The sequence below is a fragment of the Eurypyga helias genome, unplaced genomic scaffold, assembly GCF_000690775.1.
Source record: "Eurypyga helias isolate BGI_N326 unplaced genomic scaffold, ASM69077v1 scaffold5436, whole genome shotgun sequence".
NCBI classification, from domain to species: domain Eukaryota; kingdom Metazoa; phylum Chordata; class Aves; order Eurypygiformes; family Eurypygidae; genus Eurypyga; species Eurypyga helias.
This window is the reverse complement of record NW_010254563.1, coordinates 30,165-56,356: the sequence shown is the minus strand read 5'-3', so window position 1 is coordinate 56,356 and position 26,192 is coordinate 30,165. Positions and strand designations below refer to the sequence as shown.

At 40.2% G+C, this 26,192-nt stretch overlaps 1 protein-coding gene across 1 annotated transcript in view; it reads right to left on the bottom strand.

Annotated features, from left to right (window-relative positions):
- The window catches only part of LOC104510696 (protein sidekick-1-like), a gene marked incomplete at its 5' end in the record, with an annotated part of 154,640 nt that overhangs the window by 101,419 nt on the left and 27,029 nt on the right, over window positions 1-26,192 (bottom strand). The window contains 6 exon segments of the mRNA XM_010153029.1: window positions 273-465; window positions 3,492-3,607; window positions 11,117-11,298; window positions 14,964-15,104; window positions 15,974-16,121; window positions 22,735-22,871. Coding sequence (XP_010151331.1) covers window positions 273-465; window positions 3,492-3,607; window positions 11,117-11,298; window positions 14,964-15,104; window positions 15,974-16,121; window positions 22,735-22,871 — 917 coding nt within the window.

Here is a 26,192-nt window from a genome sequence, read left to right as displayed (position 1 = left end):
CGAAGCCTTCAGCTTCTGCCCAATGCAAAAAAACTCATCCAGGTTTAGCCCACAATGAAAAAAGTATCAAATATCTTTCATTTGCTACGGGCTAAAAGAACACACATGGACAACTGGTTGAGGTCATTGTCTGACAGAATATAACAAGAGATAACAAACTGAGTGTGAAACTGAGGTCCAGTTTTTAATAACTAGATTTGAAAATTCTGGCTTTTACATCCAACCAAACAAAAACCGAGCACTGAGATTCTGTACCAGCACTGAGTACTCACTGTCTTCAAGGGTGCGCAGGAGCTGGGGCGTGCTTCGTGGTCCATCTCCAGGGGTGGTGAAACACAGAACCGATGTGTAGTAAGCAGTGTATTTCTTCAGGTTGGTGATGCAGCCACTGTGAACACCATGAAAATCTGGAGCAATGGTGACGATAGTCACAGCTTCTGGAGCATCCACCGGCCAGGCGAGAAGCTAGAAAATTTAAACGTGGATGAGCTCTCATTAGAAGTTGTATTTATTTGGAAACAAAGCATGCTTGGCTGCCAAAACCATCTTAATCTGATTGTAAAAACCAAGCAATGCTGCTAAACTACTGTCAGCTCTGACACTGAACAGATGGATATAACACTGTTACTGTGATAACTGGACGGGTGTGTATAATACTCGCTAGCGGTGCGGGATATACTGATACCGTGGAGGTATTGCAATTCTCAATGTCTGCTACGGAACCGTGTCTACACGACTGCAAATGATTATTTGTATGGCACGAGCCTTTTGTCTCTCTGGGCTGCTCTGACCAGCCTGGACAGGCTCTGCTGCTGAAAAAAAGCTGAGGGAACAAAAGTACTTTCAGTGCTACTCTGAGTATCTTATTTTGGGGTTCCTTTACAGATCCCACTGGCTGGGGAGATTAGTGGGATAAGGGGGAGAAAGGCAGGGAAATAAATCCTCCTTCCACTCCCCCAGCATCCCGTTGACCAGCCTTGCCTAACAGGCTGAGAGTATTACCCTGTTTGGTGGTCTGGGGATAGCCACACTAGGAATGATTCAAGTGGTTCTGGAACTACAGAAAGAATAGAAAATGGGTATAAAGATGATTACTACAATTTTCAACACCTAGGTCCCAAAAGTTAGGGTCCTGAAGACATTTTCATGCATTTAAAGTGGAGTGCTTGTGAGATGTGCTCAGTTCTTCCAGGTTTCATTCATCTCAGTGGAACTTCTGGGTGATCAATATTTTTTAGAGTGAAGTACCTTACGTGTAGGTAAGTAACTGAGGACTTAAAAAATTCATTTTTGGCAAATGACTCTGAAATTTTAAAACAATTTTTTGAAATCGTCTTAACGGCTTAGAGATCTAAAGCTTTAAAGTGCTTATGAAATTTTTATTTTGTCCAAAAATCCTTATCGTGTGGCTTATATAAGCATGTTAAAATTCTTGGCATTACTCAGTATCTGTGTAAATTGTGCTACTTGTATTAATTTCAAGCTCATAAACATGAGTAGATGCCTGAAATTAATGAGCCATATTCGACACATTTAGCCAATGTCTATAGTTTCTGATAATCAGAAGGCATAGTTAGAGGACAGTAAGGAGTAATTTTGTTAGAAATATTTCATATTTGAAAAAAATGCACTTTACAACTTCTTGAAATGCAAATAAATTTCAAAGAAAAGATAAAAATGGAAAGTGGTTGATGGAATAGTAAGTTTTATTTTCTTTTCTAAATCACCTCTGTGTCTAACAATTGGCATTTATAACTTCAGAAGACTGAACTTCTCTCTTTTGAGTACCTTTCACTGCACAGTCTTCAGGAAACATGCAGAAAATAAAGGTGAACCATTCCATGAGTTAAAGGAAAAAAATGTGTTTAATCCTTCAGAAAAGCAAAGGCCTAGCTTTGGCTACTAGTGATTTATAAATTATACAAAGACTATGCAAGAGAAGTAACTGACAGAAATGTTCTCTCACAGTCTTTGTACTGCAATTCACAATCCCTATCCAGAACAGGAATGGTAAAGCTGTTGCAATCTACTGCAATCAAAGAAATCCAAAGAAAGAAGAATTTTTATAATTTCCAAAGTTTTCACTGACCACTGACAGATACAGATCATTATTTTAGTTACTTTACACCATGGTTAAAGAAACCAAAACATAAGTTAGAAGCAGCTATGCGATAAGAATAACGATCTTTACACTGAAACTGTGTTTGAATAAAACAAAGAATAAAAATCTGAAATACGGCTTTTGCAAATCTGAGCTCACCATGATTGGACTTGCACCAGAAAATTATAGTGCATTGCAGTCCACTGAGCCCAAAAAGTGCTTTTATTCTCCAGAGTTTGAACAGAAGCCAAGTACTACTTCTGTATGGAGGTTTCAGGATATATTCCTGCAGGCCTGTCAGTCACCTAGTCCTGAGCCGGGATCTGGTCTCTGGGAAAAACAGACGTTCCCATCTACATGTTTATAGGAATTCAGCAGTGGGATTCTGAAAACACCACTATTCTTTATGAGAAATGTATAGATGCGCAAAAATACTAAACCTATTTTGCCTACATCTGCCTCAGTTTCTCCATCACTTTGAGACATCCTTAGAGAAGGATCAAGCCTTCTGAAACTTCTAAAATGCACCTCCATTCCCTTAATTGACAATTTTTCTTCTGAACTACACATACTTCTTGGCCCACCCAACATGTAAACCAACCTTTCTCCTTCCTGCTAATAACGCATACCTGCCTTCCCTCTTCCTGCTCTGTGATCTCCACAAGATTTCTCTTTGTTCTTTCCATGAATGTTTTTAAACCCTTCATTTATTAAGCCCCTAATGCTGAACTACTGAGGGAGTTTCTATTAAGCAGTCCTTCCTGAGAGACAGAAATAAACCACTCCAGCTACCTTCTTAGCATACACTCCACTGGTCAGAGTACCAACAAGTGCTCTGTTAAGCACTCTCTACTCTGCGTACAGTAACAGATATTGCCAGTTGCCCCATCAACAGGGCCTTGTGATGCTAACGCTGTGTCATCAAGCACGATTAATAAAGTTTGCATTCTTTTATCACCCAATCATCACAGTGGGAAGGTTAAGACAAATATTTAGTTTGATGTCTCGGTTCCTACTGAAACGAATGGGGATTTTGCATTAGAGTAAATGGAATTCTCAAGGTTGATTTTCAGTGGCACAACACCCCATCTCCTGTATTGACTTTCCAAACTGTTTCACACTGTTTTTTAGTTTTGAAAACTCTCCAGGTAAATGACAAAGGTATTAGGACTTCAAGCCCATGAGGTATTCCCTTTTCAAAACTTCCATAAATTAGCAAACATTATGTTAGGAGCAACAACTGCTACATTCTCTCTTCTTTTTACTCACAAAGATGGCCCTGAAAACACACAGTCGCTTTGGAGAGTCACAGATTCAATTTCTAATTGTTATATACCAGAACGTTAAGGCAAACATTATCTGAAGTTTCAGAAATCTTGTTTCTATTTACCTTGTACCCTTGGTTAATCCCATTGATAAACTGCTGGGGCGGAGGGTTCCAAAGGAACTGGATGGTCGTGGAGTTCACGGCTTCGACTCGCACGTTCTGCGGCGGAGCTGTAGGCACTGCTCCCAGTCAGCAGAGAGGGAAACAAAACAGAGTGGAGGAGGGATGAGAGGACAAAAGAGAAAGATGAACCCAGAAGCTATTCATTGCCGCTCTCGAGCCACAAAGTAATAACAATCTTGAGAGAAGGATGCACTCCTTGTGAAACAGTAACCAGCAACGACTGGAAAGAAGGCTAATTGGGTTAATTTCTCATTCTGTATTGGAGATTCTTTCAAGGGAAGGGGATGAAACGATTTCTGTAGCTTATAATTCCACAGATGAGTTTCTCATAAAGACTTGAGACAGAAGCAAGGCAATGATAGGTGAACACATCTCTTTCAATTATCCATGACTGCACAGAGAATGAAGTTTCAGAAAGAAATTTCTTGAGTCTTTTAATACCGCACAATTCCCCAGATCAGACAAGCAAACACGGAGTCTGCACAATTAAAGTTCTAATTGTGAATGATAATCTGGCGACAGCATCTGTTTATTATTTAATGCTGCTGAAAGAATTAGGACCAGTCATATCACATGCAATAAACATTTTTCTTGGGAATTGGAGATGTTCTCGTTTTATCTTGATATGATATTCATTCATGTATATTCAATTGATGATACATATTCTAAACCAATACATCCTCTAATCTACTGAAAGTTGCATAAACACGTTATGCCAAGTATTTAATTAGACAGATGTTTTCTCAATACAGAAGAAAGCATGAAACAAAGGCATACTGCCTTCAAATAAGAAAAAATAACACCTAAATACTTTGTCATTTACTATTATGTCTCTTAAAAAGCCTTCCAGGCAATTTCTTCAACTTACTGCTTTAGGTTGTCATTTCTATAGTTCTCAGAGGACAGAATAACCAATAGACAGGTCTGTTTTTCTGAAACTACCAAGCTTATAGCACGTTTAAGATGACTGTTATTTGAGTATAAAAAGTTAACTAATACCCTGTGAATCCTATAAAATAAGTTTAATAAAGGTTCACACATATTAGTATTGACAGGCATGTGCATTTGTATTCTATGAAAGAGGAACTATCCACAAGTGGTTCTGCAGCCTGGAAAGCTCTGTGCCTTCTGCTTCCAAGCGAAAATTTCTACCAAAGCCCAATGACCTATACTTTTAAAAAGTATCTGCAATTCCCACTGAGAAATGGTGGCTTGCTCCATACTTTTCATAATCAGGTCACAATCTTCTACAGCTTCAAAATGCTTTGGAAGATGAGTCTTTGTACGGAGAAGAAATTAAGACACGTAGCTCAAAAATGTAAAGGTATCCCCTTCTCCACAAAAGCTGTTTGTTTGAAAGAGACATAAAGGGGTATTACTCTGAACTGGTGCACAAGCTAAAGCGAGACTGCAGCCAGCAGAGCTAGGACAGTGCACAGTTACCAAAGATATCCACAACCTATGAACATCAACACAGAAAAATGGAGAAATCCTCAAAGATGTCAGGTTTGAAGTGAAAAGAACATCTGCTTTCCTGCCCTGTGTCACAAACTCCCTGATGACTACACCGTGGCTTGAAAATTTAGCTCTGCGGGTTTTTTTAACCTCAGAAACCGCATATTATTCAGAATTCTCTTGCCCTAATTTAAAACCTGATGTCACAATTTATGAACTATACATAATTATTGAGTTCTAAAACCAGAATTTATCTGATACTACTCTAAATTTTCATTAGAATCTGGGCCATACTTCCTGCCATGTATCATAATTCCTTATATGCTTTCGGAAGGTTGTAATATTATCTTAACGACCTGTAGACATCATAAAGTTTTTGCAGTTAAGAGATTCACCAAATCATTCTGATATACAGTCATGTATATTAAAGTCATTCTACAGGCATAATGAGCTGCTTTGGCTACAGTCCCCTCTTAAGTGTTTTTTTTCTTATTCGTGTTCTTTGATGAAACTTTATTACGAGAGCCACATGATGCATTTCAATTTGTCTTTGCATGCAATACTTTGTATAATTAACGATTAACGTGGAGAAGATGCTTTTAAAAAAAAATCAAAATACTTACTTTCCTGCATATTTGCATAATCAGGTAATGTAACTGCCAGAGGTTTGTTGGTGCAGAAGAAAATTATATTAGAAGCCTTCAACTTAGTTTGTTATCAGAAAGTCACCTGGATATCACCGATAGATTAATCCTTCTGTCAGGAAGGCTAAATCAGTTGAGCATCATCCTCTCCACTCACTCCTCTTCCTTCTGTTGAACTGCTACATTACAACAATTTCTATGTGCCAGGTTGATTTTGTAGCACAGTTATCGTACAGAAGATCTATACATAAAGCACGTGCTGCCCCTGGACAGCCGCACTTGGAGAAACGCAGAACTTGGGCAGTTTTCCGAAGAGGATGCTTTTTGCAGAACATGAGACACATACAGGTGACCTGAGAGCAGTTACAGCCACTCCTGGCAGGACACTCCCACCACCTTTACCATCCTCCTGAAACAGGGATCAGCAGCACATTGCTGCTTCATTTCTGTGGGCATTATTTTTGCTGGGGAAGGATCCCCGGATGTTACACAATGTACAGGAAATTTCCAGTGATTTTAATATCACAAGGGTTTTATTCCAGTATCTGAAGGAGGCCTACAAGGGTACTGGGAGAGGACTTTTTACAAGAGCCTGTAGTGATAGGACAAGGGGTAATGGGTATAAATTGAAATCAGGGAGGTTTAGATTAGATGTCAGGAAGAAATTCTTCACAGAGAGGGTGGTGAGGCACTGGAACAGGTTGCCCAGAGAAGCTGTGGATGCCCCATCCCTGGAAGTGTCCAAGGCCAGGCTGGATGTGGCTTTGAGCAACCTGGTCTAGTGGAAGGTGGCCCTGCCCACGGCAGGGGGGGTGGAACTGGATGATCTTTAAGGTCCCTTCCAACCCTAACCATTCTATGATTCTATGATTCCAAGGGTCTGATGATACAGATCCAATATAAAATACTTCAAATCTTCTGAGAGAAGGAAAAAAACAGCATCAGCAAGGTCCATGTTTTCATTTGCAGTCCTTACAGTCCTCAAAAAAGCCCAGGCAAGCAGGTAAGGACAGGTTTACTACAGTTTTTAAAATGTGGATAACCAAACACATTAGTTATTTCTTTTAAAAAGGGAAATATTTTTCTTTAATTAGGAGATCATTTCCCAAAACAATAATAAACCATCATAGCACAAAAAATACCTGCTGCAAGAAGAAAAGTGGTAAAAATCATGAATAGAAAACAAAATCTTCAGAATGTTGGAAATCACGATTTGTATTACAAATCCTCTTTGGACATTTTTACTGAAAAGTCAACATCTGCATCTCAATGAATACATTTAAAAGATGGAAAGAACGTAGTCCATCTGATATTCATAAGCTTAATTATACTGCAGAAGACATAATATAATACCTTTCAATAATTCCAATCAGTAAAATATTGGCATTATAATCTCAAATTTACTTCAAAGTGACAGTATAAAATTCTCCTTTTATGTCCTGATATTAAAGACTTCCTTGGATATCTGAACAGTTTTGCATTTAAAAAAGAAAAGAAGTTTGACAGAAGCTAACTCAGAATTGACCTTCTGGTCACTTCAAAACTCAAATACTTTTCTAAGATCACGGTTACTAATTTACTGAAGCTGCAAGTGTCCACATAAAGGATTTTCTAATTTCGTGGTGGTATCTATCCTCTTCCTACAAGTTTCTTCTCAAGCAGTACAGAAGCTACTAACATCCAATAGGTGTTTTAAGAGTAATCCGCAAGTATTTACATTCTCATTTTTGAGAAGTAGATGGCAAATGACACCTAACAGCAATAAAACTGAGGGACATAAAATTCCAGCCACTACAACTCCAATCTGCTTCTGCAGAGGAGCAGCTGGGCCCAACACAGCCATGGATGCTTCAAGGTTGTTGGTAGGTTCCCTAAAGGAAGTGAATGGGGATCTTTAAGATGTTTTTGCCAAGAAAGCCTGAGGGAAAACTAAGGGAAATCTCTTTTCGCTGAGATAAAATTGAATGCTTGTAGAGGACACTCCTTATTCAGAGATTCTTTTTCCCAGATTATTTCCTACATACAGCATGTAATTTTCAGTTAGCCAGGTTTTCTCCAGCTCTTCTGTCTCAGTCCTTACATATTTCTCTCAGTTCTCTTCCTAGTGCCTAGGAAGAAACCACTTTGGTGGTTTCTGGAACCTGGACCTGGTTGAACAGAGGCATCTTGTTTTTACCCTTGCACACCATCAAGACTCACTAGTCTGGTGACTGTCCCACTTTTATTCAGGAAGGGACTTTTGCTCAGTTTCCTGGCTTTTCAAGGTGTCCATGCACAGCACAAAAAGAAAAATAAACCAATATTGAACTATATGTTGAGACCTATGAACATGAGGACGTAAAACTGGATTTTCATGTATGCATCAAAAGGCAGACATAGCATCTAAAGTAGACACAAAAGTTGGTTAGCGTCAATACAACGTGCCTAATGAAAGGTATAGCTCCTATAAAACTTGCCTTGCCTAAATCTAGGGAGCAGTGGAAGTTTTTCCACAGAAAGTTCACGCCAGTGGGATAAAAAGGAAAAAGTAAAGGACAGAAGCTTCTGCTTTCTCAAATCAATCTGCAGGAAAAGGCAAACACGTCCAATATTACAGAGCAGAGACAACATCATCACCATCCAGAAAGATGTTTACAGGTCTCAACAAAGCTACTGTTATATGAAAAGGTATTGGGAAACCTTGGTTTTTCATATGACAATGAGAGGTCCTGCAAGACAGTTTAAATAAGTAAAAATTGCCCTATGTGGAAGGCTGGCACAAATCCCTGTGAAAAGTAACATCAAAGTAAGGAACAGCTGGAGAAACTCTGATGAAGAAAGACCTAGATATACAGAGCATCAAAGGATTAGGCTGAATATCACTCTGAAAAGACTTTCAAGATTTAGAGACAGTCAAACTGTCTGACCCTAGTGCTAGGATGTTCAGTGCTTTGCCACTAAGTCTTTCTGACATTTTATCTAACTGACGTTATGTGCCAGTTTCTCTACAAGTTCAGGTCTTTCAGCATCTTGCGAGTTTGACTACATTCTAGAGTAAGTCGGTGATTTTTGAAAAGCTCTGAGTAGCTGATTAGTTATCAGTGGCTAAAGCAATGCCAGAGGACTAATATGGGATTAATAGACTAGGCCCTGGAATAAATCCCCAACTTATATGGCTGGTCAATATTCCCTATGACAAAGATGCCAATGTGCTGATCTGCTCCTGCCAATAGGTTGAACTGCTCCCAGGGTTCATTTCCTGCCAGGCTTTGACTGCATAGCACACTTGATTAATATGAGGTATTTCAGGTATTTTTCACCTGCAGACAGACAGGTTCTTGCCAGCATAGCTCACATCATTTAATGCATGTCAGAATAGAGGCGGCGGTGGTGGTATTAGAAGAGGGGGATGGATGGGAGTGTGTGCCTTTGACATTTATCTCCACTCGTATTAAAATCAGAATATGATTTACAAGGCAGTTTGACACATGGCTTTTTCTTACTCCTGCTGGTTTGGTTTAGGAAGGACATCCCAGAACAAGAAAACAGCCACTGGCTTTTCCTGTGGTTTCCCAACTACAAGGAAGACAGAGGAGCAGAGCTTTGGACAGTAGTGCTCTACATACAGAGACCTGATATTAATACAGTTTCAAATTAAACTGGTATCAACCAACCAGCCTCCCTTTTCAACTGTAAATGTAAAAAGGCTTCAAGCTCTTTTTAGAACAGAAACCCAACAAGGCATTCATTAGGAGACGGCAGCATCCGTGAAGTAGTTATTTACTGCTATTGTTAAAGACTGATGTAGGACAAATAGGAAATATCCAGGGTTTCGTCTATGCCTACCCACTGTTGAGCATTTAGGGACTACATAAAGACAAACAGGCTACTGCAGGTTGTCCTGCAGTCTAAATACTTGGTGATTAATATGAATGCAGGACTGACTACACTTAATTTATAACTGAGGATTTATATCCTTATAAATGACAACAGACAGCCAATCAATAAAGGATGATAATAACTGCACGTAATATCAAGGGAAATTAGAGTCAATTGCAGGGTTTAAGAAAACAAGTGTGAAGTCCAAACCTGAGGTTTAATAGATGGAAGGTTAAGGTGCTATGATAGCTTAAAATGTGCAAATAAATGAAGTAATGAATTACAAGCATATTCACAAAAGAGATTAAAATTCTGTGTGCAAACCAATTCTCAGCAGAGATCTGGTCTTTAGTGGGATACAAAACATTAATCCTGGCTGCAAGGAGAAGACTTTAAGAAAAACATTTCAAGGTCTGCTATAAATACTTCTAGAAAGAGGTTGAGTGTGTCTTGACTCATCTAAACTGTGAGACTTTATATGCCCTAAGACAAAATATGGATAGCTTCTTCCGTTAATTGTTGTGGTTAATTAGCATTGCATATGAATAATCTTTTCTTAAAGATCTCCCTACACCTGAAACTATATCTAATCATGCTATAATGTACTCCTAGTAACAATTAACAAACAACTACATATTCTTCAATGATTGTAAATTAACTGATGTACTGTAAACCTACAAGTTTTTAAAATAGTTTAATTGTTTTATGTCCAATAAAGTAGAGACCATGTACTGCCCAGTGCTCAGAATCCAGCACAATCCTGCAATTATGGGAATATACGAGATCTTTAAGGGCCTGGTACTTAATTATCCTACAGATTTTTATACCAATCTAGAGGTGTAAACATGCCTTACACTGGTTGTAAAAAGTAATTACATATCCTTTTGTTGATGTAATTTATAATCTTCTTAAAGCACTTCCCAGAAAGGTGTGGAGGAGCTGTAGCATAAAAATCAGGGCTTTAAAGATCATTTTATCTTCCTCTCTGCAAACGTCTGCACCATTCCTGAAATGCTGCAAAACACTTCCTCCACAGGCTGCATTTCCCTCCTTACAGTGCCCTTACAATTTATTCCATATTTCTAAAACAAGGTATTCTGTGATTATCAGAACACGGCTGGTCTACTCGGCTTTTGTCTCCTATATGGCATATGTGGAATATTGCATGTCTTGACCACGATAAACCCAATTCCCTGTCATATTCTCTCTGACTCTCCTGGCAGAGTAACCTCAGCCCCTGCCTGTCACACGTCCTATAAATTCATTCCACGGGACCCCAGCTCTCTTCAGCATCTCTGTTTATTTCTTACGCTGTGGCTGACTCTGATCTGCAAGGGTGGTAACAAGTCATCACGAGGGTCATAAAAACAGATAATTTCTGAATTCACTCAGCTTTTTCTACAAGAGACAGTAGCAGAGTCCTCTTGCCTCTGCTTGGGCATTTAAAATTTCTAAGTGCTTCCTACCCCAAGCTGTCCATCAAATTCGACTGAGCTGACCATTCATTTCACAGGTTATTAAGTAGGACCATCACAAAGTGCATCTCCTCCTTAGGAAACTGCACTATAAACTGTAACTATAAAGGATATATTGGAACAATTTCCTTACCTCCCTGTAAAGTGTACTCTGTCACAGGTCTGCTGAATGCTCCCAGCCCAGCTCCATTGTAAGATGCCACCTGGATTTCATACTGGGTCCAAATGATCAGGTCTTTAACTAAGCAGTAGTTAATTTCTGCACTGGTGATGTTCTTATACTGGTATTCTCCAGGGAGGCCAGCCAGGCGATACCTACCATATGGGAAGAAATATTTGCTAGTTAATTGGATGGTATCAATTATAGCAAATATCCTGACCAGCGAAATAGCTTCCTTTGTGAGGAGGTAATATGCAAACTGCTACAGCAGAATTATACAAATGAAATGAAAAATAATCAGAAACAACAGACTAACTCCTGATAAGACTATATCGTCTTCGACTGTTATGGTATTTATAATCTGATCTCACCGAGATTACATGCTCAGGGCTAAACAAAACGGGCATTTTATCCTGTTTTATGGTTGCAGAAAAATTACAGCTTTTTAAATGTGGCTTGTCTAGTAAAAGCTGTGATTTAGCAGAAAAAATAGCCCAGATGTGATTTTTATCAGGGTGCTGCTGTAAATCAGCTTGAGAAATGGTTTTTTCCTTCTCCTCTGAAATCTGAAAAGCTCAGAGTGCTCTGACCTTCTAGAATCTCAGGCATTGCCATCTCTGGCCTCCACCAGTATTCACTTCACACCATGATTAAAATAAGGATGGAATATATTTGAGACTTAAGGATTGGAATTCCAGGAGAAGGAATGAGTGGTAAACATCCTGACAAACTTTCTGCCAAGACATGGGAAGCCAAAACACTGAATATATCTTCCCACATAAAAACAGTATTACAGAAAACACAGCCCCTTTGATGTGTCTCTTTAGGCCAAACTATGGAGGAGAACTAAATTATGGAAAACAAACAAACCTTGCAAATCTGTGAAAGTGAATAATACTGTTGGTTTTCCTGTCTTAGGAAAACGGTACAATGGATGCTTACAATATGCTAATTCACAAAGAAATCCGAAAAACAGAGACCAACTAAAGGGCACAAGACATTACAGCTCCATGGAAAAGATAAACATGGCAACATTTGTGTTTTTATTCATCACACAGCTTTTACGCACTCTTACTCATCTTTTGCTTCACAGTAATCACCAAAAGCTTATTGATACGGACAGTTTCATTGACATCTCACAGTCTGCTTTTAAATTCATCTAAGTTAAACTGGTGCAATTTCTACAACTAGACGACTTTGTGTATTTCAGCCATAAATTTTGTTCTAAAGTCCTCTTATGAAGAGATCTGTTCTTCATCACTGACAATCCCTCTGTCTTCTGCTGGGGAGCTGCTTGCCTGACCGTATTTTGGCATACTTAATACTTGTAACGGTACATGGGTGTGATTCCATTTACGAAATACAAATGGAAATAAAGAAATATCAGCCCTCAGCTGGGTTTATGAACGTCTTGATCTTTTTCTATGCAATATCTACCTTTTTTTCTTTCTTTTGTCTCCTGTGAAGGTTGTATGCTCCCTGGCAAAGTCAATTCTTTGTGCAGCACTGTTTTGTCTCACACTTAGCAGACAAGGTGTAGAGTGCTCCTGTGATTTAATTTATTATGCTGTTAGCATGGCAGTCCTCTAAATGCAATATTGCCAGTGAGAAAAAGGGCAAAGGAAGCAGGCCAGTTCAGAAATGTCATGTCTTCATGATTTTTCTCACCACAGACTTTGATGTATACTCCATATGACTTGTGCAGTGCACCTTCACTTTTAAAGATCAGGTGTTCCATCAATTTAGTATCTTGCATGTCTTGAGCACTGGGCCTCTGGGATGCACGGTGGTTTTCATTTTGTTATATCCTAACTCTATGGAAATCAGTGCAGGAAGACTTTTCTTCAGCGCACGCTGCTGTAAGAACAGCCTGGTTTATTACTTGGGACAGTTGTGCTTTTGTATGATAATCTTAAATTCCTGTTGAATAAAGTGTTTCTTTGCTCCATAGTCAAGACAAAGCATGTAGACATCAAAAATGTTCACAGATTGAGAATAATGAATATGATCATGCTCTATTAAAATGGAAAGAGATGTTGCAGCAGGGACAAGGATCAATTATGCTAATAGCTGTTGCAGAAATTACTTAAGGTAAACATTATCGAAAACACTATATGGAGAAAACACAACAGATTGCCAGAAGTAGGAGGCTATGGGATTGCTTTCTGGAAGGATTTAATGCTGAGACTGGGTAAGACCCATTGGGAACGGCTAAGGAATTAATCCTATCATTGAGTAGGCCAGTTTGAAGGAAAGAACTGTGCAAACACCACTGGTACCCTGTGCAAATAGGTACCCAAGTCTCATGACAGAATTCTAGCTACAGACAGAAGCTAAAGCACCTTTTCCCACCTGTCACGGATGACTGGCACAGCTTTCAAACTGAGTCCAGCTCTTAAAACTGCAGGCGCTTGCAGGAGTGGCTCACCACTGTAATAAGCTCTGTGCAGGTGACAGGGAGATTAACAGACTTCAACTCTGCCTGCAGAGAGAAGGAACTTTCCAGCACTATTTTGGGAGCTCACCAACACTCTTAACATCACAAAAGCATTTCCATCCATGCCAGCAAAAGTAGGAGCACAGCATGAACAGGATGTTGGCATTTAAACTGTAGCATTTAGTTATCTTTTAGCAGGTCTAGAGGACACTATTAAAAATGTCAGCAGCCTGCCTACAATAGGCTGTAACCATCACTTGGAAATATGTCAGTGGTGGTGCAATGCTTGGGAGTTTCCCATGAAAACTCTAATTTAGATAATGCCTCCTTAATAACGGTGCAGCCCTAGTTGGCTGCTAGCACTGCAGGGTATGTAGGATGCCAAACCAGCAAGTAAGCTGTAGCTGGACTGGGTAGGAGGGAATAACTGAGTCCCCAAACATTACAAATAGGAATCAACACTCTTTCCAACACAATAAATCCTGTGTAAGCAGAAAGACTGGAGGTGTTCAGGGTTCCCAGTTACCTGCCTGAATCTGTTTCTCATTAACAAATACAGATAGGACTGAAAGAATTAACTGATTTTCAAACCCAAATCAAGGTGTGCCACGAAGCATCTGACCTCTTCTCATTCCCTCTCTCCATTTTGTTTGGCACAAAACTCTTTCCAACACAATAAATCCTGTGTAAGCAGAAAGACTGGAGGTGTTCAGGGTTCCCAGTTACCTGCCTGAATCTGTTTCTCATTAACAAATACAGATAGGACTGAAAGAATTAACTGATTTTCAAACCCAAATCAAGGTGTGCCACGAAGCATCTGACCTCTTCTCATTCCCTCTCTCCATTTTGTTTGGCACAAACCTGAAGTTTATTGATTCTATTCTTGCTCTTCCGTAGTGCAGGATCCCTGTTGTGTCTTTGACAAGTTTAATTCACCTTTCTAGCAGGAAGCTGAGATTGTAATAAACAAATACACATCTGCAATGCTTAGGCTGCACTGTACCAACTTCCCTTGTAAACAGTTGCAGTGCTTGGTGTTTCGCTTCACTGTGAAAAAGGAAAAAGGTTATCTGGCTGTTGAGAGTCTCCACAGGGAGACAGTCCACGCGGGCAGTGTTCATTTGAGCAAGCAGAGACCCCAGCTCACGGACTCTCGAGTACAGACAGGCTAGAAGTTAAGTGCCTGCACCACGGTGGCCATGTGAACAGTGGTATATTCTCATCTGTAATAAACCAGGGCAGCCACAGCATTTGTAAATAACGATTAACATATTTAAAGACTATTTCTAATTTAATTAAAGTGTTCTTGAGCCATAGCATTCAGAATTCCCTCATGCGCACTCGGATCTAGCTCCAGACTTTCCACGCTGGGAAATTCCTTACCTTAGGATGTACCCATGGAGAACTCCATTGTGTTCACTCTCGGGAGGAGGTTGCCACTGGACCATGATAGATTGATTCGTGCGCCCACTGGCCACTATGTTTTTAGGTGGGGCGCTGGGGGGTTCCTCAGGTAGCATCAACCTAAGTACAAAACAATGTGATGGAGGTGGGTGTTGACATAACAATAAAAGATAGATGACATTTCTATTTCATGTATCCCCTCCATGTGAGTCCGTTTCGTTTATCAAAGTCTGATGACTAGAAAGAAATATAACACTGATCAAACTGCTGAAGACATGCATGAAATAGTTACAACAAATCAACATAATAGGAAATCAGTTAAGCAAGCAACAAGACAGACAGCTGAGGTAACCTTATTCTCTCTGAATCACCCAGGCTGCTACAACTCTTTAAAAAGATTACAAGCCTGAATGAGCTAGAGCTCAGGTCCAGTGTCTGTGACTCCTTCCAAATTGTTTCTTTCAGCTCTTTCAATATATCTCATATCAAACTCCTACATTTTGAAAAAGCCATTTAGAGTTCAGCTGTTCTGCAATTCAAGCTCACAGCAAGCTTTGGTTCACAGAAGAAGGGGGATGCATTTGAAACAAAATTTGATGAAGCCATCCTTCTATGTCGCATCTGGGTGAATTCCAGAAGTGACACTGCAATGATTGGGTGACCGCTGTACTCCTTCCCGGGCTAACTGCTGTGGCATAACACAAGAGCAAACAAAATTTCCAAGATTCTGCTCAACTCTGGAAATATGAGGGCACCTCTCCCATCATGTGCCGATATCCTGCATTGCCTAATTGCCATTATCCATCACCAATTACTGACAGCTGCAGAGCACTCTCCAGAGGCCTGGGAAAGGCAAACTCTGCTGTTCCCCAATTATTGTGCAAAAGGTAACTGTATTGTATTAATTCACAAACAATCAGGAGGTTTTTTTGTCCCAACAATTCCAAGTTATTGCACTTTCAGTACACAGGCATTTATTTTTACTGTACCTGCTGGTCTCAGAGCTGTACTGGCCCTTTCCCACCTGGTTAACTGCACACACCCTAAACTGGTAGGTCCGGGCTGGCGTTAGTCCGCTCACAGTGACACCGGTCATCTTCGGGTCAAGGTTTGATAGGTGAACCTTCCAGGGAGAATCTGTTGGAATAATTTGCATGTGAAAAAGATGGAAGTGCTTGTTAAAAGCCCTGCAGAAGTGAGAAAACGCCTCTGACTGCTCAGAGCTCTTTGTGCTGGTTTTCCTCAGAGGAACTTTGGGAAGAAGTTTCTTTTCAGCAGAAGAAACCTTCCTGTCAGCCCACACGGTTATGCAGATTGCACATTTGTCTACTGGAAAGTGATGCTGCACATGTCATGGCATAATAAATAAAAACTATATTCATTAACATTTTAATAAAAGAGGAAACAAGCATGATAAAGACAGATGGGCTGTGTATTTCACAACCCATCTGCTTGGCAGGCCATTACAACACCACACCCATGAGCGGCTCTGGTGGAGGGACGGTAATGAAATTCGCAGGCAGTTTGGAATATCTTCCTACCCAGCTTGCAAGCAGGTGTAGAAGCGTGACACTCTCTGCCAAATCAGCCTTTTGCTGTAAGACCTGAGAAAGCTTCTGCTGCGAATTCTACATGTCTGCAATTTTTTTTTTCTGGAGATAGTAGATGGCATTTGGACTAATCATTTCCTAGGAAGATTCCCTGGTATAAACAGCCCTGGCAGTACTCTAAAACCCTTGTTGTCAGCTCACATACTTGACGTACTGAGCTCCTCTGACGCCCAAATTAAATTTTCAAGTTTTCAAAGAGGTCAGAAATGAAACATGTTGAAAATTAAACATCCTACCTTCTTTTCTTCCTAGCTTGGTGTCTTATATTCTCCCCAAAGTCAGGACTGATACAGTCCAGCAGAGGTGGCATTTGGTCTGTGTTGCAACAGTACAGCAATGGAATCAGCTAATTTAAAGATTTGTTCAGTTTTTAAATAATACCAGCTGTTTTCATGCTCCCTGCTCAAAATTACTAACACTTCTGGAAATTGCTGAGGAGCTAGCTGTAGATTTTGGCAGCATTCTCTGTGTGTGTTGCTCGTCAGAAGTGCACTGCAGTTCCTGGCAGGTCACCTAGACGTCTGCCTGAAAATGAAGATGAGATGTCCCAAATGTGGAATGCTGCTAAACTTCACACCAAGATGTAAACTACTAATTTAGTGCTTTTCTGACAGATCCCTCACCAAGTTTAAGTTCTCTGGGGAGTGATGCCGGTTCGGCTAATAAACACTGCATCTTTGAATTATTCAAAATACATTTATTCCAGTAAAGGCTCTGAGAACAAAGTCTTTTTTTAACAGGAAAAATGACACGGCAGAATACTGAGAATGCTGGAGAGGGACATTTGCACAGCAGCCAAGTTCTGTCCTCACCAGCTGATGATGATTTACCAACAGTCACTTCAGCTGCAAGATCTTGATGGCAATCCATCTTGGCTGAATGTTGAAATTCTTTTAAAAGACCTTAGAGGAAGCACACCTATGCTATCTAGGTCAGCTTTTTTTGCACCTTAGTTCCTTCTGAATTTCATCAAGCTTCTCTTGAGAGTTCACAAACAACTGTTCACCTCGTTACATCCAGAGCGCACAGAAACAGATCAAGGTTTGCCAAAGTTAAGGTATGGCTGACTTAGTACCTTGCCTGAAGCAGCTTCCTGAGGAAAATGGAAGAGCAGACTCCAACAAGAGAGTGAAATACCCTTGTAAGAGCTACTTGGGTAGTGGTCCATTTCTTAGGGCACATCAGTTTCATTTGTTTACTGCTAGTGTAAACACCACCTGAGAGTGCTTAACCCAAGCAGCTCAATGTAGTGAGCAGTTTGATTCAACAACAGGGCCTATTAATCTCTTCAGCACCTTGGGGTTTTGCTCTGTTTATATGCTGCATCTGTAGAATACTTTATTTATTCTTTTCCTCTCCTGGTGGAAGATAAAAGATCTGGCAGGAAGAGAGATTAAACTGAAAACTAATATAAACGAAGCCTATTCATCTCCTGGGCACTCTGATTCGTAGAGGAAAGTGGTTTGGGGAGGATTTGCTCACTCATGGAGCAGTGGATACAGTGAGTGTGCAGAGTATCTTTAAAATTTAAATGTCAAGTCTTTTTTTTTTTGACAATCAATAAACTAAACATTTCCAAAGGCTGTTCTCCCTCCTTAAATACACACCAAAACCCAGAATTGTACAGAAGCTGGTTTTATGGTAGAGAAGAGCAATTCTGACAACGGACACATGCCATAAAATTTTCAACACCGACTCTCTTCTCCTCCGGGGTTGCCTGTCGCTCGCCTGTCCCAGGAAGCCTGGAGAAGCTCCATGGTGACAAAAGACTTGCCAGGTCAAACTATTAAATAAGCCTCTGTTAGACTGAACAGACTGTGCTAATCCTTCGTTTAACTTAAGCTGCCCAGAATGTACTCTGGGCTTTGCTTGCTTGCTCTTCCACTGTAATTGCTACTGTCTGAAAAGCTTCCATGTTTAGCTGTCTATCGTCTTAAGGATATTGGGTATTTTGAATTAACTCTGATTGCTTCTCCAAGTTAATTTATTGGAAATGAAGAATCTCACAGGCTACTCTCTAGTTTACAATGTGATTTGGGGGGTTTTAGAAATTCCGTTTGTTCTGTCAAGAGTTTTTGGATGCACTCATAATATTTTTAATAACACTGGACACTCAGAAAAAGACATTTCTTCTGTATTTCCCTATCTACCTTACAACTCGTGCATTAACTGCAAATTCCTCAAGAATCATCTCTAATTTGATATTACCGATTAGATCTATTGCAGAAAGCTGATTTTTGCAGGTTTGGAGCACATTTCCATCTCCTTCCTTCTCCAGGGGGTTTTGCATAGAGAGCAGTATTGGAATTTGCTGTAGAGATGGAGTTTACTGAATTCATCTTTCAAATCTTAATGACAATATGAAATTGCAAAAAGTTCAAATAAAAATGAAATGGTTTTGCAGGACTTCCACAAGGTCTACCAATGGCCTGAGATCCGAGTCACAGTCATAATGAACAACACAGTTCTACTCTGATTTCTGCAAAGATTTATCAATGTGCTCAATTTCTGTCATTTGAATATTCCTACCAAATTGAGTATGAAAATTAATAGGCTTTAAGTTAAGCGTGTATAGATGCTTTTCATAGGAGCTTTTATTATCTCCTCATTGGCACAACGTGATGAAACTGAGTTATATCATTACATCACATGGCACGGTATCCCAGAATACAATAAACCAAAAATGGGCTTTTATCTTAATTGTCCTCAGCAGAACTGTAAGTATTAATTCATTTCTTCAGACAAAAGACTCCTTAGAATAATTTTTGATTAATCCTTGAAATCTAAATGTCTTTGAAATAAAATAAGCATATCCCCTTCTAGCTCCACGAAGATACTGCACGGGAATTCCTAGGTATATCAACAACAGGGGCTAAACAGGCTGTGAAACATCCAAGAATTGTATTAGTGCAAATGACAGCAATGCATGGTACTATGTATTTGAAAATCTTATTTCGAATGAAGGTTCACATTCCTGGCTCTGTGTGGGCAGGAATACCTAATGACTCTGTTTCCCTGGAAATGTGTTTTTCAAATTAGATTATAAATTTGCCCCCAAATGTTAAGGCCATATGTCTCAAGTCACCCACAGACACGGTCTACTGTGAATACTTGTAATTTGAGAATTATTGCATTGTGCCAAATACATTCATTTGAAAAACTAGGTGACTTGGTGACTAGAGTCGTTCATATTTCCAGCAATTTATGTGCACGATCTGCTACTGTTTTTTTCCCCTAATTAAAATAAGGGTTTTATATCTCTTTACTGAATTGATATTAATGAAAAGGAGTTCTAATCCATGCCAGGTGGAGTGACACGCCTCTGTCTAATGCAGCTAGTAATTAGTCCCCTGAAATTTACACTCATTATTTTGAACCCTCTTCAGCTATTTCTCTGAAACAGACACCGTTATTATATATTCATTTATGGTCCGTGCTTCAAAACCTGCAATGGATCCTGAAGCTATTCGAAAATTATTTAAAGTAAAACAGCTAAAACCAAAACAAGGGTACATTTTGTCACCTGTAACTGCAAAGTAAAACCCATGTATTAAGATTTCACAGAACTAAGGGCAAAGTCTCCGGTGCAGCTTTGCTAACTGGAAAGCAAATCATAATTCTGATGCCCCTCCCTCACATTTACATGTAACGAAAGCAACGGGGATTAGGGCGTTAAGGAGCTTGCAGTGCTGCCGGCAGTGACAGTGCTACAGAGACAAGCGGATGAGCCCAGGGAGGGCACACGCGGAGCGCGTGACAGTTGCTCTCTCTGCAGCAAAAACAGGACCAACAGAAAACCCGAAAGGAAATTTTCTTCAAAAAGCAAAGAGAGATCCTACACAGTCTCATCAGACAAAACTATACCTACACGAGATCAAAGGTCGGCTTCGTGCACAAATATCACTTGGGATGGGGGTGGGGAACAAAGGAAAGGTGGTGTTTTCCAAAGGAGTGGGAGGTCTGCAGAAACTAAATATTGAGCTCGCACTACTGAGATCAAAATAACTCTAAAAACCAAACCCTTCAAGAAAATAAAAACCAAAACAAGACAGTGAGAATGTGCAGACATTAAAGTCAGCTCTCCAAACCAAAGTCACTGTTAACATTGTTCCACTCTTCCGTTGGCATCTGTAAAGCTGAGCAACAACATTCGAAATGAGAGAACAGCAACAGTGGAATATTCAAGAGCTTAGATTTCTCCCTGTCCTACTTCTACGAGTTACCATTTAGAGACTGTACATCAAAGCAAAGTAAATAAAAACTGAAAGGACAGCAAGATCTGAAATATTTCTGGGAGTCAAGATGCTCAGTTCACAACAGCCCTGGTCTGTGTTTGGGTTTTGCAGCTGCAAGCTTGCTGAAGTACATATACCTTTGATTTGTGATAATGAGACTCTCTCAGCGGTAGATTGAAATGCCATCAGCCAAAATTATTGGATCTATCATGGAGAGAGCAAGGGTGCCCAGGATCCTGCGGAGTTCCGAGGGACTGTCCGCATGATTTCTGGAGAACTATTGTTGATTTCTGCTGAGCCGTCTACAAATTTCAGTGAAGGAATTACAGCGTTTTCAAAATGATGGCACATTTACCCCATTCCTACACTAGAACAACTGCAAAGCATCCTTGCTAGAGAGGCACTTGAAAACCTTTCAAACTTCTGGCACCGAGTGAGCCGCTTCCCAATCAACACAGCCCAGCGCAGGACCCAAGTGCGTATGTTCGGCCAGCTCTGCGCTGTCGTTGTGTAAATACAGCTCTAGTACCTTTGCATCGTGTTCCCAGGGTGGGAGTTTATTAGCTGGGCTTTGTCAAAGTCTCTGGGAATCATGGAACACAAGGGTAATGTCCTTGGGTGAAGGAATGCGTAAGGAAAAGCAAGGCAGCAGCTACTGGTCTGGAGGGGAAGGAGAGAAGAGTGACCATAAAAGAGAAGGTGAGGATAAAAAAAAGCAGAGAGGGGTGTGAGTGCAGAACACTGCATTTTCTTAGTCATTGGTAAGAAAAAAATCAGGACTCTCTGCTCAGAAAGAACTGTTTTAAGGACAGCAGTTCTGGGCTTGACTTGGGATTTCTGCTAGGATTAGAAAACAGCACTTTGCTTAACAGATGTCAAGATCATCAGTTCTGGGACCTCCACATCTGAAAAGTTATGCACTCCAGCCTGCAAAGCAAAAGGGTTGTATGTGATCTGAAGCTCAAGTTTCATCTCAAGCTCTCTGTGTGGCAAAACAAAATGCCACTCTCTGGATAATCAGAAATCAGGACTGTTTCACATTCAGTTATGCAGTGACTAATTTCCACATGTCAGAAAAAGTGATGCTCTTAATTTTTTCATCAAGAATCAATTGTTAGGCTTGGATTTCCAGCTCCTCGGGTGATAGAGATTAGAAAGTATTGCCAAGGTGACCGATTTCCATATAACCTCATCTTTCCATCAACTCCTAAAGAGGCATTAGCAGTGTCCTTGAATAACCTTGCAAACTGAGAGCCACAAAAGATCAGATATACAGCATGACAAGACTGTGAGAAGTGGCAATTCACAAAGATCAGTTTGTAACCCATGAAGCTAGATATTTGGATATCTTATAGTTAAGCACCCTCAAACACCTACCTAAAAAGAAGGGTGTTAACCTGGGAAAAGCAGAGAAAATACATAAACCCATATCCAGATAAGATATGGGATGCTACTGACATCCAAGCTTGTTCCTCTGACAGACCATTATATTATCACATGCCTGCATTTTTCAGGCAAAATTTGGGCTCTAAATGCTTCAGGATATCTACAAACTGAGAGCAAAAAACATCAATGGGAAGAAATAAAAGTACTGCTATTTTACATATCTCAAACAGAAGCACTGACAAATGAGTTGCTATGCCTCAAGTGTAGCTGGCAATGCTGGAGGTGGAACTAAGGCTTTTCTGTATGACAAATCCAACATCTAGGGCCGCTTCGTGTTGTTTAACCCTTTCAGCGAGTGAACAGCTGGGCCTAAAACCCAGGGCTTCCCCTTTGTGTGCACCATCTCTCATTGAGCAAACAGCAGTAGAATTTTGTTAGTAGCTCTGGTAGAGGGAAGTCTGAAAGAAGGCTGAATAATTAAGAAGAACATGAGGTTGAAATGTATTTGACTTTACTCACTGTTCTCAGAGAGCTCGACCATGTAGTAGAGAACGGGGCTGTTTCCATCAAAGGGACGCACCCAGGAGAGCATCACGCTGCGGCTGTAGGAGGAATTTAGAGTGGCCAGAAGATTCTGAGGGGAATGAGGCAGCTCACTGTTAAGGAAAAGAGAAAGAGAGAAAAAACAGCACAGAAAAATCAATCTACATTTCATTCAGCTACAGTCTCACAGACAGTTAAACGCACATGGCATCAGACTTATATGATGATAGATAGAAAACCACCAGCAGCTATTGTACAATTAAATAAATGCAAGACATCTCTGAATTCTTCACAGTTTTATCCTATTTGGAAAAAAAAAAATTATGCTGAAAGTCCCAAGGCTGATGCTTAGAACAGATAATGGAAATGTTGCTAAATGAGGAAAAAAGCCAATTTTCATACTGTTTTTGACTGAGACAAGTTAGTCAATAAATTTCCTCTCTCACTTTTTTCCCCTTCACACAATGATGTCCTAGCAATGTGACAGCAGTAATACGTATGAACAGTAAAACACATGGGAGATATGATTTAACATGGAATTTTTCATACTCAAGGAAGCAGAAGACATTGACACTATCTATATAGAGCTACTAATCAAAATTACCATATGTATTCTTAGGCTACAGAACAGCTTGATTTACTTGCGGATTGAGGTTTATCCTGTCATGGGTAGAATCTTTCCTTCCTATAATAAGGATTTTTCTGGAAGCACCCAACCAGAAAATGTAGTGAAAATGCCTGCAGAAACCCCATGGAAGTACAAATTGAAGCATTAAAAAAAAACCCAAACAAAACCAAAACCAACCAACATAACAAAACCAAAATAAAACAGCAGCTCAATTAAAATGTGTAATTTCTGCACATAAAGGCAATTTGTGGAAAAATATTTCATTTGTACTCATTGGCTGAAAGTCAGAGGCTGCATGGTGCAGTGAGAAAACTAAATTCTGCTGCATCCCTTCAATGCTGATCTGTATTAAGCAGTTAAGAGCCCTTCAGCCATTATACTTGAACCTGATTTCTGCTGTTTTTCATCCTGGCTCCTAAGGAGGACAAGGATCTGAATGAAGGAAAGGCAAGTAGGGCCAGTTTTCACCCATTCAACCTACTGCTCCTTCCCAGGAAAGCTCTGGGCAGCCCTTCCTCAGCAAACACCACTGCTAATCTGCTCTGGCCAGGGCAGAAAGCCACAGGGGTACTTCACATGCTTAATTTAAAAACATAGTAATTTCTGGTGTAATGTATCATGCCACTTACAGTTACTTAAAAACCGCAACTCCTTAGCCACTCACAAGAGTAAATACAGACTCTGGCTGTAAGCCAGAACAGTAAATATATCCTGGATTTAGGTTTCTGCTTGAACATTGAGGAACATATGGAGAGCCAGACAATAGTTTTATTATTTTTCTGTTAAAATTGAACACTTTTGTTTACATGTTTATGATGGCTACACCCTGTGGAGTCAGCACCAAAAAATAAAAGGTTGCTGGAAGAGCCCAAGAGTGGTAAGAAAAAAACACAGATAATGAGACAACAGCAGTGGAAGACATTTCACCTGCCCATCTCTCTCTAGGCTAGAAGGATTGATGCTTCCTAAGGCTAAACCTGAGACTCAAAGTCTTGTCTCCTCTCATTTGACTTCAAAGGCCTAACCAGATTGGCAGCACAACGACCCCAGGCTCTTTCAGTAGTAAACATGGAATGACACCTCCGGGTGTGATTCAGATCTTAACTTCATTAAATCACTTGCTCCAGATGCCTTAATTACAAGGAGTTTAGGCTGACTACGTTCTCAACTTAGATCTGGGCAAGCACCAACCAGGCTCCAGACTTCTGACGCACAGACATGGTCGCTTTGGGGCTAGAAGAACCATCAGGCACAGCAAAGAGTATGTATGGACCCCATGGAAGAAGATTTTGAACACAACACTGCAAAATCTTGGATAAACAAGTTTAGGGAAGAGGAGGACCTGGAAAAAGTAAGAGGGCAGCTGACCTGCAAGACAAAATGCAGAATAAGCCTGTCATTTGTAGAAGTGTGGGGTAGGGGTTTATGAGATGGCTATTTACCCAGGGACTACAGAAGTGTGCTATTTAATTTTGAATAAAACATTAAATTATAATAAACATTAAACCCCCATTACAATTATTCATTATGTCCTAAGCAAGCTGGTTGGAAAAATGTTTTTGCGATTAAGCTGGCAAAGGAAATTACTGAAGCAAAGAAAGTGAAACGTCGTGTTGCGACGTGGCTCGCAGAATTCCCAGACCCCACTTCATGTATCACCAGGTCCTGTGGGGAAGAGCTCTGAGATGGGCTGTGGCTTCAGCATCTTCCAGAAGACGATGGTCACAGGGAGCAACGTAGGAGGGATGGCTGAGGAGCTCACAGCAAATTCATCCCCATGTAACTTCTTTTCTGGGAACTAAAGAAATATTCCTGGTATACATTCAGGGTATTTTCAGGGTGTGCATTTACTGATCTTGTTTCCCCGTAAGTTCAGAAGGGCTGAATTAACAGAGGCTACACGACTAAAAAGACTTCACAGCTCAGTCTCTCAGTGTACAAGTCTCGGATGACTTTTGGGGGAGAGGGGACATTGCCATTTTCATGTTTTTTAAAGCACAAACCGAGTTTAAACACGGGCTTGTTTTTTGCTTAGGGTTTGGGTTTAGTTGATTATTCTCTTAGATTGACAGAAAATGGTAAGCCCTCAGCAGCGTGAAGGCAACAGGCAGTTTCTGTTCAGACAGACCGAGCGGCGTGAGCTGCAGCAGCCGTACAGTACACCTATCTCCGCTAATAGCGTATTCTTTAGCCATATGTGTCCACACCGAACAGCAACAGATGGTGCTTACAGATTCAAATCCCCCAAGGCAGACATAACAAGTACCTAAGAAACACACCTGGACAGAAATAAATTTTTAAAACTACAAAGACATTTCAGCACAGGAGTGTACTTCTCTCTTTGTAGTATACAAAAGCAGAGATTAATAAATAGTAAGTCTTACTTTAGCAAGCACTTGCACTTTCTCTCCTTCTCATTTGCTTCTACATACCATGGAAGGGATGATAAATGAGACCAGTACCACCATCATGAATATTCACGTTCCCAAAAGAGACCACTGTTTTGTTATTTCCTTTAAGAGAATTACTTTTCCTTGCTGCTAACACCCAAGAAATCATTGCAGGGGATGGCAGTTTCAACGCTTCTTCAGAATGAGAAGGACCTCAGATTAGAACTGCTCAACTTCCGATACACCTAGAAAGTGGTATGAGGTTTAGGACAATAACACACAGGGCACAGAACAGCCCTTCATCAGATAATGGAAGTTTAATTCCAGCATTATCATCTTTTTGTTCACTGCAGCCCCAAACAGGAAATACATGAAGGTTTTTCAATATAGGATATCTTCAGAGCTCACTCCTGTAA